Source organism: Pristiophorus japonicus, chromosome 13 (assembly GCF_044704955.1).
Source record: "Pristiophorus japonicus isolate sPriJap1 chromosome 13, sPriJap1.hap1, whole genome shotgun sequence".
NCBI lineage: Eukaryota > Metazoa > Chordata > Chondrichthyes > Pristiophoridae > Pristiophorus > Pristiophorus japonicus.
This window is the reverse complement of record NC_091989.1, coordinates 138,955,546-138,970,619: the sequence shown is the minus strand read 5'-3', so window position 1 is coordinate 138,970,619 and position 15,074 is coordinate 138,955,546. Positions and strand designations below refer to the sequence as shown.

The following is a 15,074-nucleotide window of genomic DNA, read 5'->3' as shown; positions in this document are numbered from 1 at the left end:
TATTCCCTCATTTCATTGAATTTAGCACTAAGTCCTGATCTTTTAGTATAACTGAATGTGACCATTTCAGCAGTCGCTGTGCCCTGTGGTGCTGCAACTTCCTGACAAAGTAGAGGAAATGGATCGTTCATAAAAACCACGTTGAGAGAACCACTCTCATGGCTTCCTTAACTTGCTGGGTCATGAAGTAATTGTGCATTACATTTACCAATTCTGATTTTAAAAACCACTTGGGTTTTCTCAATTCCTGATTTGATGTCCCTTAATAAAATAATTTTCCTGTTCTTGCGTACCCATTTTATCTCTCAAAGTAAATTGTCGTCCTTCTGCTGACATGGTAGCTGGAGGCTACACGGTTAAGACCAGGAGGCTATTCAGCTGTGGGGAACATCGCAACAGAGCCTGATCCTATTATGCTCACCTGACATCCACGTGATCATTATCCAGTGAACCCCACTGAAAAATGCACAAGAGCAAAAACCTGGATGATTTGACCCTGCCTAGCCAGGTACCATGAGCCAACTTTAGCTTCCTGTTACCATTACCAACTGATCAACTAGCTCAGCATAGACTGATGATTAAATTGGGACTGTCTGGTATCTGCATTGCTTGCATGTTGCCTGTGCCTCCTTGTGCAGAATTTATCTTTCATCTTCAAATCCAACATTCCTCTTGAAAATATTTTGCAGATTTTTTAAATATAGCTGATTTATCTTGAAGATTTGGGATCTAAGCATATTTCACTGATTCATGTAGTTTGTACTAAATCTGTTGTTTGTGTTGTCACTGTATAAACATCTGCATTGGCTTATTCAGTCTTCCAATAAGCTCAACGCTTAATGTAACTTTGCTGTATTTTAGATGTGGATTTCGAGGTGGCTATATGGAAGTTATCAACATGGACCCTGAGGTTAAGGCTCAGTTTGAGAAGCTGCTGTCAGTTCGGCTGTGTCCCCCTGTTCCAGGGCAAGTAGCCATGGATGTTGTGGTAAACCCCCCAAAGCCTGGAGAGGAATCCTATGAGACATTTACAATGGTTAGTGAGTTTTATGGTTTCACTTTAATTGGCTCTCTTTGTTCTCCATTACTAGTCTTCTACTCGGAATGGTGTGCATTTTACTCCATTGCCTTCATCGCTAACATAAGCAATGTGTAAAACAGGAACATCTACCAGCAATTTCACTAACATTAGCAATCTTGCCTTAATATTATGGTACTCTTTATCTGTGCTGTGTGGTCAGATAGCAGAATGTGATTCAATAGGCATAATATTGACATTACTCTTAAAGGACCTGCCGAACAGTAGATGCAGAGCAAAACCAAAGCATCTGAAAGAAAAACTAACTGCAACCTCATCTGTGACCTTACCAAAATTGATAGAGCTTCAATGATTTCTACAATCCCTATACCTCAGCACCCTAAACTAAAAGTACTATCCAGTGAATATTTCCAGCTCTTATTCCCTCCCCTAAAATGCTTGAGTGGATGATTCAAACAGCAGTAAAAGGATTCCAATCTAGAGAAGCACATGGGGCTAACTGGTTCCCAGCTGAATGTTAAAAATCCCCACTTGTCGAAATCTCTTGTTGAAATTCTTCCATCGTATATAAGACACACATGTCCTCCAAGGCAGACTTCAGATAACCATAACCACTAATATATAAGACATGCAAATCCTACAGATCCATACTCCTCAATAATTACTTTATAATCTTGGCCTCCAGATTGGATTTAGGGGAATTATATATTTTTCTTAAGAAAAATGTTCTGCCTTTCATAGCTGTGTTTAGTCTATAGACACAGGTTAATTATACTGTCAACTGAAATAGAAATGTTTCTCACAGTAACTTGAGCATTAATAAGGTGTGTTTGTTTGTTATGTAGGAGAAGATGAGGGTATTGCACAAGCTTGCTGAGAAAGCCAAGTTATCAGAGGAAGTCTTGAATACCATTCCTGGAATGCATTGCAACCCTTTGCAAGGGGCTATGTATGCATTTCCAAGAATCTTTATTCCTTCTAAAGCTATCCAAGAGGCCAAGGTTTGTAATTCTGGAAATGGCAAATATACAACTGTTTCTATATTTAATGATTGAGTAAATTATATAGTTTTAGAGAGGATTATTTGCTTACTCCACCTTTTTAGGTTATTTTGGGTGGGATCTTTTCTTATGTTTATCTGTATTTTGACCTGAATATGATGGGTGCATGACCGACAAGTGGCCTCCTCGACCAATTCCCACGATTGCCAATCCTCATGGCACTCATTTTAATTTCCCCTTTCCAAACTGAGTTTCAGCTTTCACTCCATGCTTCCCCATTGATCTTATTAGAACATAAGAATTAGGAGCTGGCCATTTGGCCCCTCGAGTCTGCTCCGCCATCCAATACGATCATGGGTGATCTTCGACCTCCACTCCACTTTCCCACCCTATCTCCAATCCCTTGATTCTCATTGAGTCCAAAAGTCTATTGATCTCAGTCTTGTATCCTATATGATCAATAAGTAGGACAAACAAAGCCTCCAATGGGCAGGAGGAGTCTCCATTTCCACCTCCACCAACTTAAAAATAAATCTCGATAACAAGTTAACGAGTTTCATGCAAGAACAGTAATCGGGAGGAATTCGCCTCTCGCTCCCCCGAAGAGTGATAACTTTAGTGGTGGCTGCCTTCTATGGCCCCAAGTTTCCACACGCTACAAAACGGGCGCCCCCTCCGAGCTGGGCGCCCGTTTTTCGCGCCGAAAACGGCACCTGAAAAAAAAGCGTGATTCTGGAGCGCCCTGCAGCTAATTGGCAGCTTGGTGCGGCACCCAGGGGGCGGAGCCTACCACTCGTGCCGATTTTGTAAGTGGGAGGGGGCGGGTACCATTTAAATTCGTTTTTTTTTTCGTGCCGGCAACCCTGCGCGTGCACGTTGGAGCGTTCGCGCACGCGCAGTATGAAGGAAACATTGGCACTCGGCCATTTTTGTAGTTCTTTGTAGCTGTTTAATTTTTTAACATTTTTTAATAAAAGCACATTGCCCTTCCATGATCAGCACTGAGGCTTCTTGCAGCAGTGAGAAGGCTGCAGGAAGCCTCAAGTTGAGGCAGCTGTTTCCCGACGGCCTCCCCCTTCCCCACCCCTGCCATCGGGAACGGCTGCCTCAACTTCTGAGGCTTCCTGCAGCCTTCTCACTGCCTCCTCCCCCACCCCCCCTGCCGTCGGGAACGGCCACCTCCACCCTGCTGCGGTCGGTCGTGCCCTTACTGCCTCCTCTCCCCTCTTTCCCCTCCTCTTTCTCCCCCCCCCCCCCCCCTCCCCCCCCCCAATGCCGTCGGGAACGGCTGCCTCAACTTGAGGCTTCCTGCAGCATTCTCCCTGCCTGAAGCACTTTCACACAGGTAGGAAGATGGTTTATTTAATCTTTTCTTTGCTTAGAAATTTTTATTCAGGTTGGATTTATTTGTATAAGTATAACTAAGGATTTATTGTAGAATTTAATGACTTCCCTCCCCCCCCCCCTCCACCTCGTTCCGGACACCTAATTTGTAACCTGCGCCTGATTTTTTAATGTGTAGACAAGGTTTTTTCAGGCCTACAAAAATCTTCACTTGCTCCATTCTAAGTTAGTTTGGAGTATGTTTTCACTGTGGAAACTTTGAAATCGGATGTCAGTGGCCGGACACGCCCCCTTTTGAAGAAAAAATTCTGTTCCAAAGTGAAACTGTTCTAACTGACTAGAACTGCAGAAAAAAAATGTGGAGAATTGCGATTTCCTAAGATAGTCTGTTCTCCACCAGTTGCTCCTAAAAATCAGGAGCAAATCATGTGGAAACTTGGGGCCTATATCTTATCAATGTTATCCTCACTCAGTTTGAATATTAGGACTGAGTAGAGTGGGATTCAAACCTGTGCCCATCTTTGCTCCATATTGAGCAATCTTATTTGCATAATGAAAGTTGAGATTGGTTGCTAGAAGTAGAGTTTAGTTTTGCTTTTTTTAATGAGCTAGATGAGTTGAATAATGCCCCTGCATTACCATTACTGGCATACTGTTGAGACTTTTTTGTGTTTTTCCAACTCTTGGTTGTATACCTTTAACAAAGATTCTCTTCACTTACAAAACAAAGAGAATTTTTTTTAAATATAGACATGTAGCATGTTGAAAATGATGCTTAAAACTAAAGGTAATGTTCAGCTAGACACTAATTCAGCAGAGGTCTAATACATTTTGTTTTTAAGAATAGAAGATAAATTTAAGATTGATTTCTGTGGCAGGCTGCAAAAGTTGTGCATTTTGGAAATGAGTGGTGGTGCTCCAGTTAGTGTACACCAGTTTGGACTGTGTAAATTGCTTGTGTCTTGTCATTGGATCTTGATCAGAACGCATGTCCACATTTCCCTTTTGCATCCTGCATTTATTGTAACTTGATCAGGGTTTGTGCAATGGGTGGATGCAGGAACCATGTCCAAAACTGTGTAGAGTTTTGGTCTCCTTACCCTAGGAAGGATGTACTTTTTTAATTCATGGGATGTGGGTATCACTGATCAACATTTATTGCCCATCCCCAATTGTCCTTGAACTGCAACAGTCTGTGTGATGAAGGTACTCCCACATTGCTGTTGGGGAGGGATTTCCAGGAATTTGACCCAGTGACTATAAAGGAAAGGTGATCTATTTCCAAGTCAGGATGCTGTATGACTTAGAGGTGGTGGTATTCCCATGCACCTGCTGCCCTTGTCCTTCAAGGTGGTAAAGGCCATGGGTTTGGGAGATGCTGTCCAAGAAGCCTTGGCATGTTGCTGCAGTGCATCTTGTAGATGATGCACATTGCAGCCACGGTGTACCTGTGGTGAAGAGTGAATGCTTGAAGGTGGTGGATGGTGTCTAGCTGCGAGTGTTGTTGGAGCTGCACTTATGCAGGCAAATGGAGAGTATTCCATCACACTCCTGACTTGTGCCTTGTAGGTGGTGGAATGGCTTTGGGGAGTCAGGTGAGTCACTCACTGCAGAATATCCAGCCTCTGACCTGCTCCTGTTGCCACAGTATTTGTGGCTGGTCCAGTTGAGTTTCTGGTGACTCCAGGATGTTGATGGTGGGGGAATTTGATGATGGTAATCCAATTGAATGTCATGAGGAGGTGGTTAGACTTTCTCTTCTTGGAGATGGTCAGTGCCTGGCACTTGTGTGGTGTGAATTTTGCTTGCCTTGGTGGGGCTGCAACAAAGGTTAACTAAATTGCCTGGGATGAGTGGGCTGCCCCATGAGGGCTTGACAGGGTAGAGGCTGTTTGCCCTGGCTGGAGAGTCTAGAACTAGGGGGCATAGTCTCAGGATACAACTCGGCCATTTAGGACTATGATGAGAAATTTCTCAGTCCACAGCCTGGAGGAAGAGTGGCAAGCCTGTACAGAGTGAATAAGTGTACTGGCCATTGAAAGTAGGGCCTACCTGGGTTGTGACCTGGACCTCTGGAAGAATTTGAGTGCAATTCTTCAGCTTTCTTACAAAGGCAACACCCCCCACCCCTGGGTCCCCCGCTTAAAAAGTACACCTTCTGTCACAGTGGCTTCGCCCATCTCAGGTTGCCCAAAATACCCCCCAAGTGCTCTGGGCACCCATCTGGTTTATTTGAATGATGTGACCTACCTCTGACCCTTCAAACTCTCGGTGAGCACCAGAGGTCCCCAATGGGTGCATCCTGGCATGTTTTCTGGAATGGACAGTCTGTTGGTTTTTTGGGACCTTTGTTTTCTTGGACTGACTTTAGAGCTGGTTTCTAAGAAGGCAGTATTTCCCATCATTGAGCTAAATTGTTCCTAAATTGATAAAATGGACTGTACCATTGGCTTTGGCTGTATGATCTGTTTTTTTTTTAATCCATTGGGGAGAGTTGTGGGGTGGTTACTGAGTTTTGGCAGAAATATCATTGAATCTCCATTCTGTTTGCATTTGCAAAAACTAAAACCGCACACCCTGTGGAGGAGCAGGGTATCAGCGACAGCAACTTTCAGATTTCCCCATTTAACTGCATGTGTGAACGCCAGAAGCTCCTGCAGTAAAAGACCTGGGATTTTGTTGCACTGTATACTTGCAACAACCTTTCAATTGACTCTCAAGGAATTGATTTTTTTGTAATGCTTAATGTCTGTTTGGTCCTAATTTAAGTTGTGCTTGGTTTAGGCCCATGGTATGGCTCCAGATATGTTTTACTGTATGAGACTCCTAGAGGAGACTGGAATCTGTGTGGTACCTGGCAGTGGATTTGGACAAAAGGAAGGAACATATCATCTCAGGTGAAGTCCAATGTCCGTGCAGGCACAGCTAAAACATTTGTCTGATTGCTTTAAAACATTGAAAATAATGAAAGGGATAGATAAGATAGAGGCAGAGAGGTTGTTTCCACTGGTCGGGGAGACTAGAACTAGGGGGCACTGCCTCAAAATATGGGGGAGCCAATTTAAAACCAAGTTGAGAAGGAATTTCTTCTCCAAGGGTTGTGAATCTGTGGAATTCTCTGCCCAAGGAAGCAGTTGAGGCTAGCTCATTGAATGTATTCAAGTCACAGATAGATTTTTAACCAATAAGGGAATTAAGGGTTACGGGGAGCAGGCGGGTAAGTGGAGCTGAGTCCACGGCCACATCAGCCATGATCTTGTTGAATGGCGGAGCAGGCTCGAGGGGCTAGATGGCCTACTCCTGTTTCTAATTCTTATGTTCTTATGTTCTTAAATCATTTATAGTTTTAGCTAATTGTATACTTAAATAGCTGAACAATTTGAATCCCACTGGATATTTTTTGTGTTCTGAGATGAGTGACTATATTAATTTAGAGCTGTTGACACCCTTCTGGTGATGCACCACTTCAATAACCAGAGTTGCTGAAAACCATAAATCAGGAGTTCACTGACACCGTGCAACTTGAGGCATGTAATGCTGCCCAGAGTTAGCGGCTTTAGAGTGTTGATATCCTCTATTCTGACGTGACTTTGAATCTGGTACCTAGCAACAATATAGGCAGCAGGCGAGCTCATCAGCTGATCAGATTGAACAATTCTCACTGACAGCAAAGCAGGGATTATAATTCACCTTTTTGGACATTGTACAGAAAGCAAAATAAAGATTGGGACATGCACATGGATTAAGATGGAAGCTGAAATATCAAACTTTAAGAAATAAAATTATGGAATTTTTAAATGTTCGTGGGAATACGACTCCATCTGTAAACTTAATTTTTCAGGGGGAAAGAGGTTATTCAGCAGTAATTATGACTTAAAACTTAGTGACCCCTCATTCAACAAGGTGTAACTTTTGAAATTTAAAAAGTTGAAGTTCACATCAAATCACAGATTCTGTTTGCATTTGCAAAAACTAAAACGGCACACCCTGTGGAGGAGCAGGGTATCAGTGACAGCAGCTTCCAGATTTCCCCGTTTAACTGCATGTGTGAACGCCAGAAGTTCCTGTCCGTTTACACAGTAATGATGGCAAGTGCTGGCATTTTTGCTGTGGATTACAACTGTAAATTCCAGGCCAATCAGTCACTTGCCAGTACAGTTAATTCTCTGTCCTTTTCCTCCTTGGAAGTGCAAGCTTCAATCATTACTGCTTCATTTGGCTGGAGTTTTAATATTCCACACTGGAAATCCTAGCTGTTGGATTTTCTCTCCATGCATTAAAGTTGCTCAACCACAACAGCATAGCTGCAGTGGGAAGTTAGTATGTAAAGATTGGCAGCACAAAGCTCCATTCTACCAGTCAATGGAGTGATGCTTTGATTGCTTCCAACACATTGTGGTGCTGTTTTTTTTTTAAACTTTCATTCTACAAATTTTAAAGGACCATTTTTTTTTTACTGTCCCTGGCATTGATATTTTACATTTTGATTTTCCTCTGAACTGCAAGTGAGACTTTCTGTGGAAAGCCCCCGTCAATAATTCACATTTCTGCAATTGTTATACTGAACCAGAATTCCATACCTGGTGGTCAATTCTTTTTAAGTGTTTTTTTTAAAAAGTAGGGGGATGAATTAAAAGGGGAATAAAGAAAAGTTGGTGGAAACCTGAATGAATTGATGTAGATAAAATTTGGCAAATTTATTTTATGAAAACTATGTACCAGTATTTGCAGCTTTTTGTTTTTCTCCTCCAGAATGACCATTCTTCTTCCAGTTGAGAAGCTGAAAGTGCTGTTGCAGAATTTGAAAGACTTCCATTCTAAGTTTCTTCAGAAATATGCATGAACACAGTTAATTTTGTTTGCCAGAGAAAACCACATGGCAGATGTTCTATTAACCTCTTCCCCCAGTCCCACCAAAATGTCAAGTTAATGTTTACTGAAATGAAATGGTAAAACTATTGATCCACAGGTCACAATTACTACAGCTATTTGTCAGTTGGTATTGTGAATTATGTACACTTACGCTGCACTTTTGATTGTACTTCTCTTTACAATGAAACAGTACTTGTTGGAAAGATTGGGTTTGTTGTACTTTGAAGTTTTTATAGTATAAATTAACATTTCTAGTACCAGATATGATGATACAAATATTTTTCTAGATTCAAACCTAATCTCAAATTGCCAGAAATGTGCTCTGGTTTCAGGCAGTTATGTTTGGGGTTGTCTTGTCAATATCAGTCTCCAAGTATTGTGGGAAGATATTGTATTAATTTGACTAGTGATCAGCTTTATAACACATGTAGCAAAAAACTTAGCTCTTTAAGTAGAGATTTTGCTGTGTACACAGATGGATTTTCAGCAGGCTAAAAGCTAATAAAACATTGTCTGGATTGACTTATCCTATGCTAACGTAACACAACCAAGCAAATGGATTTTACAATAATTCAAAACATCTGGCAGTAAGGTTATTTTTTTCCCATACAAGAGATGTAATGTTTACAGTTTACAGTTTTACTTTGAAGTTTGGAGGGCAAGCTGCTATAACTGGCTGGTCTTTGTAAATTATGTAATTCTGAATTCATTTTCTTTTCAAGGCCGTCTCAGTAGGCAAACTCCGAACTACAAAAATAAATATTGGGCGAGGGCAAGGAATGACTATCTGTAAGACTGTCTTTTAAAGAAAGTGGTTTCTTATGACTTTCTCATGTTCTCCGCTTATCTACATTGTCAACATTTGAAGCTATCTGTTACAATAAATGTCCTATTTTTACTTTAATTGACCTTCAAAGGACTAAATGTGCAGTTATGTCTATCTTGATGTGTCCTGCTCCACTTCATCCCCCACCCCAGTTGAGTTTGTCTAGTCATCCTCTCATAAAGGTGTGTTACAATCACATGAGCAGCTGTAGCTCTGATCTTCAGCGTAACCCTTGGAGAAACTAAATACCTAAATGCTCTTGTTTGTCTCAAAATATTAACTATATGCAACAGTGTTACTTGTCAAAGACTGATGGACAATTCCATCTGCTTTTCTTCAATGAAGAGGATTCCTTCAAGTTACCATGCAATAAGTTTAAATGTGCAATGGTTCCCCTTTTCAACCTCTTAACTAATGAGCACATTTATTGAATAGTAGATGAGCAAGGGAATATATAAATAATAATTGTGACAAAGTTGAAGCAGGTCTGCCTTGGCTTTGCAGAAGTTATTCAAATCTAGGAAGTTCCATGTATCTTTTAGGGAAATGTTATGGAGCTGTAGCTCCCACCATGGTAAACTTGTTTACAAAAGAATAATTTAGATTGTGACTTTTTTTCATTTCCAAGGTGCTAAATTGAAGAATTTCTACTGTAAATATTTAATCTTATTTGATCATTTTTCTGGTGAATAAATTTGCAATCGTTTAAACCTGAAATGACATCTGGTGATGCTGTACAACTTATTTAAGACAGCACTCTATGGAGCCATTGGATTCACTCCTGTAATTAAGGTTGTCACATTTCAATATTGCCTAGTAGGGTTTTTTGGTTTAGTTTGCATATTTCTAGTATGATGGGTTCTGGATTCAAGTGGTTAATTTCCAAGTTCCAGCATGCTATTTTGACTTAACAGCAAAAGTTCTGGAGGTGGATACAACAAAAGATGAAGTATAATGTGGATAAATGTGAGGTTATCCACTTTGGTGGTAAAAACAGAGACAGACTATTATCTGAATGGTGGCAGATTAGGAAAAGGGGAGGTGCAAAGAGACCTGGGTGTCGTGGTACATCAGTCATTGAAGGTTGGCATGCAGGTGCAGCAGGCGATTAAGAAAGCAAATGGCATGTTGGCCTTCATAGCAAGGGGATTTGAGTACAGGGGCAGGGAGGTGTTGCTACAGTTGTACAGGGCATTGGTGAGGCAACACCTGGAGTATTGTGTACAGTTTTGGTCTCCTAACCTGAGGAAGGACATTCTTGCTATTGAGGGAGTGCAGCGAAGGTTCACCAGACTGATTGATTCCCGGGATGGCGGGACTGACCTATCAAGAAAGACTGGATCAACTGGGCTTGTATTCACTGGAGTTCAGAAGAATGAGAGGGGACCTCATAGAAATATTTAAAATTCTGACGGGGTTAGACAGGTTAGATGCAGGAAGAATGTTCCCAATGTTGGGGAAGTCCAGAACCAGAGGTCACAGTCTAAGGATAAGGGGTAAGCCATTTAGGACCGAGATGTGGAGGAACTTCTTCACCCAGAGAGTGGTGAACTCTGTGGAATTCTCTACCACAGAAAGTTGTTGAGGCCAATTCACTAAATATATTCAAAAAGGAGTTAGATGAGGTCCTTACTACTAGGGGGATCAAGGGGTATGGTGAGAAAGCAGGAATGGGGTACTGAAGTTGAATGTTCAGCCATGAACTCATTGAATGGCGGTGCAGGCTAGAAGGGCCGAATGGCCTACTCCTGCACCTATTTTCTATGTTTCTATGCTAGGATTTTAATGGGGTGTCTCAAAGGAAAAGGAGTGATCCATTATAACTATTATATCCTATTGGTTTGAAACAAGAGGTTTGTTAGTACATGCCAGGAAGAAATTGGATACAATGTTGAATTGGTTTTATTTGCTGAGCACAATATGTCGCCTACCTGATGAAACAACATAGCTACCAGGTGCTGGGATAGTTTTGATGGGTAGCTCACTGAGTGAATCTTCGAGGGGCAGAAGTTGAGCCTTTGTCACTCCTTTCTGAATCTAAATAACAGTCTGCAGTAAATGGGAGTTTGGAAGTTAGAGAAACAGATGTCTCTAAATGAGTGGCAACTCCTTGATACTGAGGAGGTCTATATAGAGAGCAAAGTTTGCATAATTTTTTTAGTTTAGAATTGGTCTTGACTCTCGAGTGTTTCAGTTGACCTTCCAGAAGATATGTGTGTGGACCATATGCAAGATTAGAGTATCCAGTACATGCAATGAGAAGTCTTGTTACTGCCCTGGTTTATATTAATGTAACTAAATATTGGATAGTAATGGTAATCTCCAGATCATAGACAATGTGTCCTCTACTTACAAGAGTAACTGGTGATGCTGAACCAGAAGGAATTTGTAGTGCTAATTCTGTTATGGACTTGTTGCCAAAAAGCTAATCGAGGCTAATAAAGATTACCATGAGGTGTAGGAAGGTGCGATTTGATATAATAGGGGTTGAAAAATCTAGTGTACAGAGCGCAGAAAAAACTCCAATGTAGTAATAATACAAAGTTTCAGACAATAAACTGACCAGTCCCTTAAACAAATAATAATTGGTTACAATCTATATGCTTGTTTAAAGTTGAGCTTTGAATATGCAGAGTTCCTTTTTGTCCTGTCATCTTTCTAACTGGTCTAACCATTGTTGAACAGCTTCAGCTCATGTATCAAAAAAGGAAGTTGCTGGAGTTTCCTGAATTTGAATAACTCTCAGCTGCATTCAAAAGTAACTGCAGGTCATATGCGCAACAATAAATCACCCAATTTCTAACCTCCAATTTTGGAAACAGATGACTAGACTGATTCCAGGGATGAGGGGATTGTCTTATGAGGAGAAATTAAGTAGACTAGGCCTATATTCTCTCGAGTTTAAAAGAATGGGAGGTGATCTCATTGAAACATTATAAAATTCTTAAAGGGTTTGACTGGGTAGATGCTGGGAGGATGCTTCCCTGGGCTGGCGGTTCTAGAACTAAGGCTGTGGTTACTTGGCTGTTGCATGTGTTTAAGACCGATCAATCGATTTTTGGATACTAAAGGAATCCAGGTATATGGGGATAGTGTGGCAAGGTGGAGTTGAGGTAGATCAGCCATGATCTTATTGAAGGGCCCTATGGCTTGCTATTATGACAAATCGTAACATTTTAATCCCATAAGACTGGAGATGTGATTGGATCATAATTTGCTATTAAAATAAGTGAGGCTACTGGTGCTCGCCTATGCTAAAATGAAGCACCACCTTTAGACGAGGGGCAGATGCGTGGCTAAACTCCAATCCAAAAGTTACTGTCTGAGATGCACTGCTCTGTCATTAGCTTTGTGAAAATGACATCTTGCTGATTTATTGAATGGTGTGAGATTGCTATATTTGCATAGCAGATACAAACTGAACTCGCCACAAAGTAAGTCTTGTACACTTCAGCTCAAGTACCCTTTTAAATTATGTAATCAGTGTTAGTTACTGTCAAACAACTTCTCTGCCACTGAAAATTAATTATTACATGGGTGGTGTCTCATTTCTTCAGGTTTAGTTGGAGATTTTAAAAGTTAATTTTAAGGTTATACCTTTTTTAAACTTTTTCTTAATCCAATCTTTCCCTCTTTTTATTTCTCTCTCGGCTTTTATTTGATATTTAATTTACACTTCTCTCTCCTGGCCATGTTAATGTCATGATTTTGCAATCTAATTGGTTACGGCGATGCATAGTTCCTTGACCTATTCACTGGGTCCTAGATGTTTCCCTCACTGACATTATCAACTCACTTTCAGCAACGTGCAATGCAAAAAAAAAAACATTAAAAATCTAAATATACAAAGGCAAGATGCAGCAAATTATGGCCCATGGACACAGCAGTATCCTCTTCTCCTTTTCTCCCAACCTTTAAAAAAAACTCCTGATGGCTGAGTTACTGGATTGCTATAAGAGTACGACTATACAAAAATGGTCCCATGTGCTGCTAATGCAATACTGCTGGAGATTAAATGTGACATTATTCCTGATGTGACAATGTGGTGCTGTCTGGAAATCACAATGTTCAATCACCACGTTGTATCCTTGCAGGGTGATGCTTCAGCACAGGACACATTTTTGTTATGAGGCGATTAACCATATCAGAGGATCATGCTCACAATACCCATAACTGCATTTCCAAGAAATACATTTGTAGCTTCCTCAGATAATGCCTCAACCGTTTTTCCAGTTGTGAATAAGGTTTTTTTGGAGGGTAAATATCTAGGTATTTATTTACTGAGTCGGTAAAACACCGATGCCTCGGTGTTGAGTTAGTGTAGGCTGAAGAATAATCAAGACCAGCTTGCACAAAGGCAATTTTAAGCCTTTCAAAAGCATTTTCTGCCTTGGTATTTGATTGGGCTCCTTCGTCCCCTCTGTCAGCTAATGGAATGACTTACTACAATTGGGAATAAACTTGTGATAATAGCTGGCCAATCTGATGATTGCACATAACTTGTTTAAGAGGCAGATTTCGGCTCCAACGGAAACCAGCTTCACGTAGGTGGATTTCTGTTTTTCCTCATCCTACATACAATACTTTGCAGGAAAGTGTTATGCCAATGCTGCATTATTTTAATACAATTTAAATGGCACTATTGTGGAGGCTTGGGATAATGGATTTCTTCACATTTTTCCATAAGAGTAATATCCAGCTCAAAGCACTAACGGCATAAGCCGGAGGAATATTAAAATCCTTGGCTTGGATTTTGCGGTAGTAATAACTGACAGTGAAACTATTAGCGTTCGCCGTCATTATATCTCTGAAACTGACAACAACCTCCGGATTTAGTGCATGCGCAGATAAACTCAGAAATCTTGACGTTGAGGCCAGTCATTCACTTCTCTGCTGCAGATTGCACTGCAGAATTCCCCAGAGTTGGCAATCAATTGAAATGACATAAAAGGATGAAAACTTTTCCATTACACTGAAATATTGCTGTTTAACCGTGCGCCCTTCCCCCTCCAAAAAAAAGTAAGCCTTGTTCAGAGGAGTAACTGAGTTTTTAACGGCCTATTGAATACTGAATAACCATTCTGCCCCTGTAAAACTAATTTTATATGGATTGTCAAATGTTTGTGTTAATATGATTGAGAATTACATTGTTTTTAAAATAAAGTGTTTGATATTTCAAGTTCTTAATCCTATGTGTATGTCTTAATCTTTATTTAAATTTTAAGAGTGTAAAATAAAGTAAATTAGAATCTGCCATCTTCTTGACATCACTATTGCTGGACGCTGGAAATTCCTTTGATTTGGTGCCAAATTCAAACAACAGGCGGGAGAGCTGAAATAGACACCGCAGTCATTGATTGCACCGTCGCTTCATCACTGACTGCAAATGCCGGGCCATTCTGCTTGTAAAATGCAAAATTGGAGACGCTTGCATCTATGACCATATTGCCCAATAGAAATTGCTGACTATTCATGGGTGGCTATGCTGACACTTCGAGTCATATACACTAATTGTATTATAAAATGCCTTGCCTACACATTCACACAATGCAGATAAATGTACTTCATGTGCATATTTACTTAACAAACATCAAATACCATTCGTAACCAAGGAATTAAAGTACTCTCAATCAAAAAAAACAATCACACTCTGCTTTTCATCTTACAATGTTAACAACGCAGGCACAAAAACGGTTAAAGTACTCATGTATATGCCATGCGAATGAATAGTGAGATCACATGCCCCATGATTCATTATTTTTATTTACTAATCAGAAATGCAATTAGGCACATGTGGCTGACATTGCACCACACTGTTTTATGACATTATGGCAGGACATCACAGTACAGAACATTTTGAGGAGGGAGGGGAAAAGCTGGAAGTCATGATCCATGTGGGAATGAATGACATAGGAAGGAAAAGGATTTAGGTCCTGCAGTCAGAGCTTCAGGAACTCGGAAGGAAGTTAAAGAGCAGGATCTCAAAGGTAGT

The 15,074-nt window shown here is 40.6% G+C and overlaps 1 protein-coding gene across 1 annotated transcript in view; it reads left to right on the top strand.

The window, feature by feature from the left end:
• Nucleotides 1-14,269, top strand: part of gpt2 (glutamic pyruvate transaminase (alanine aminotransferase) 2) — a 61,473-nt gene extending 47,204 nt beyond the window's left edge. The window contains exons 8-11 of the mRNA XM_070898051.1: nt 862-1,036; nt 1,885-2,040; nt 6,169-6,281; nt 8,137-14,269. Of these exons, the coding sequence (XP_070754152.1) occupies nt 862-1,036; nt 1,885-2,040; nt 6,169-6,281; nt 8,137-8,227 (535 nt within the window). The 3' untranslated portion in view covers nt 8,228-14,269. The remainder of the gene's footprint in view (nt 1-861; nt 1,037-1,884; nt 2,041-6,168; nt 6,282-8,136) is intronic.
• Nucleotides 14,270-15,074: the final 805 nt, after the last annotated feature.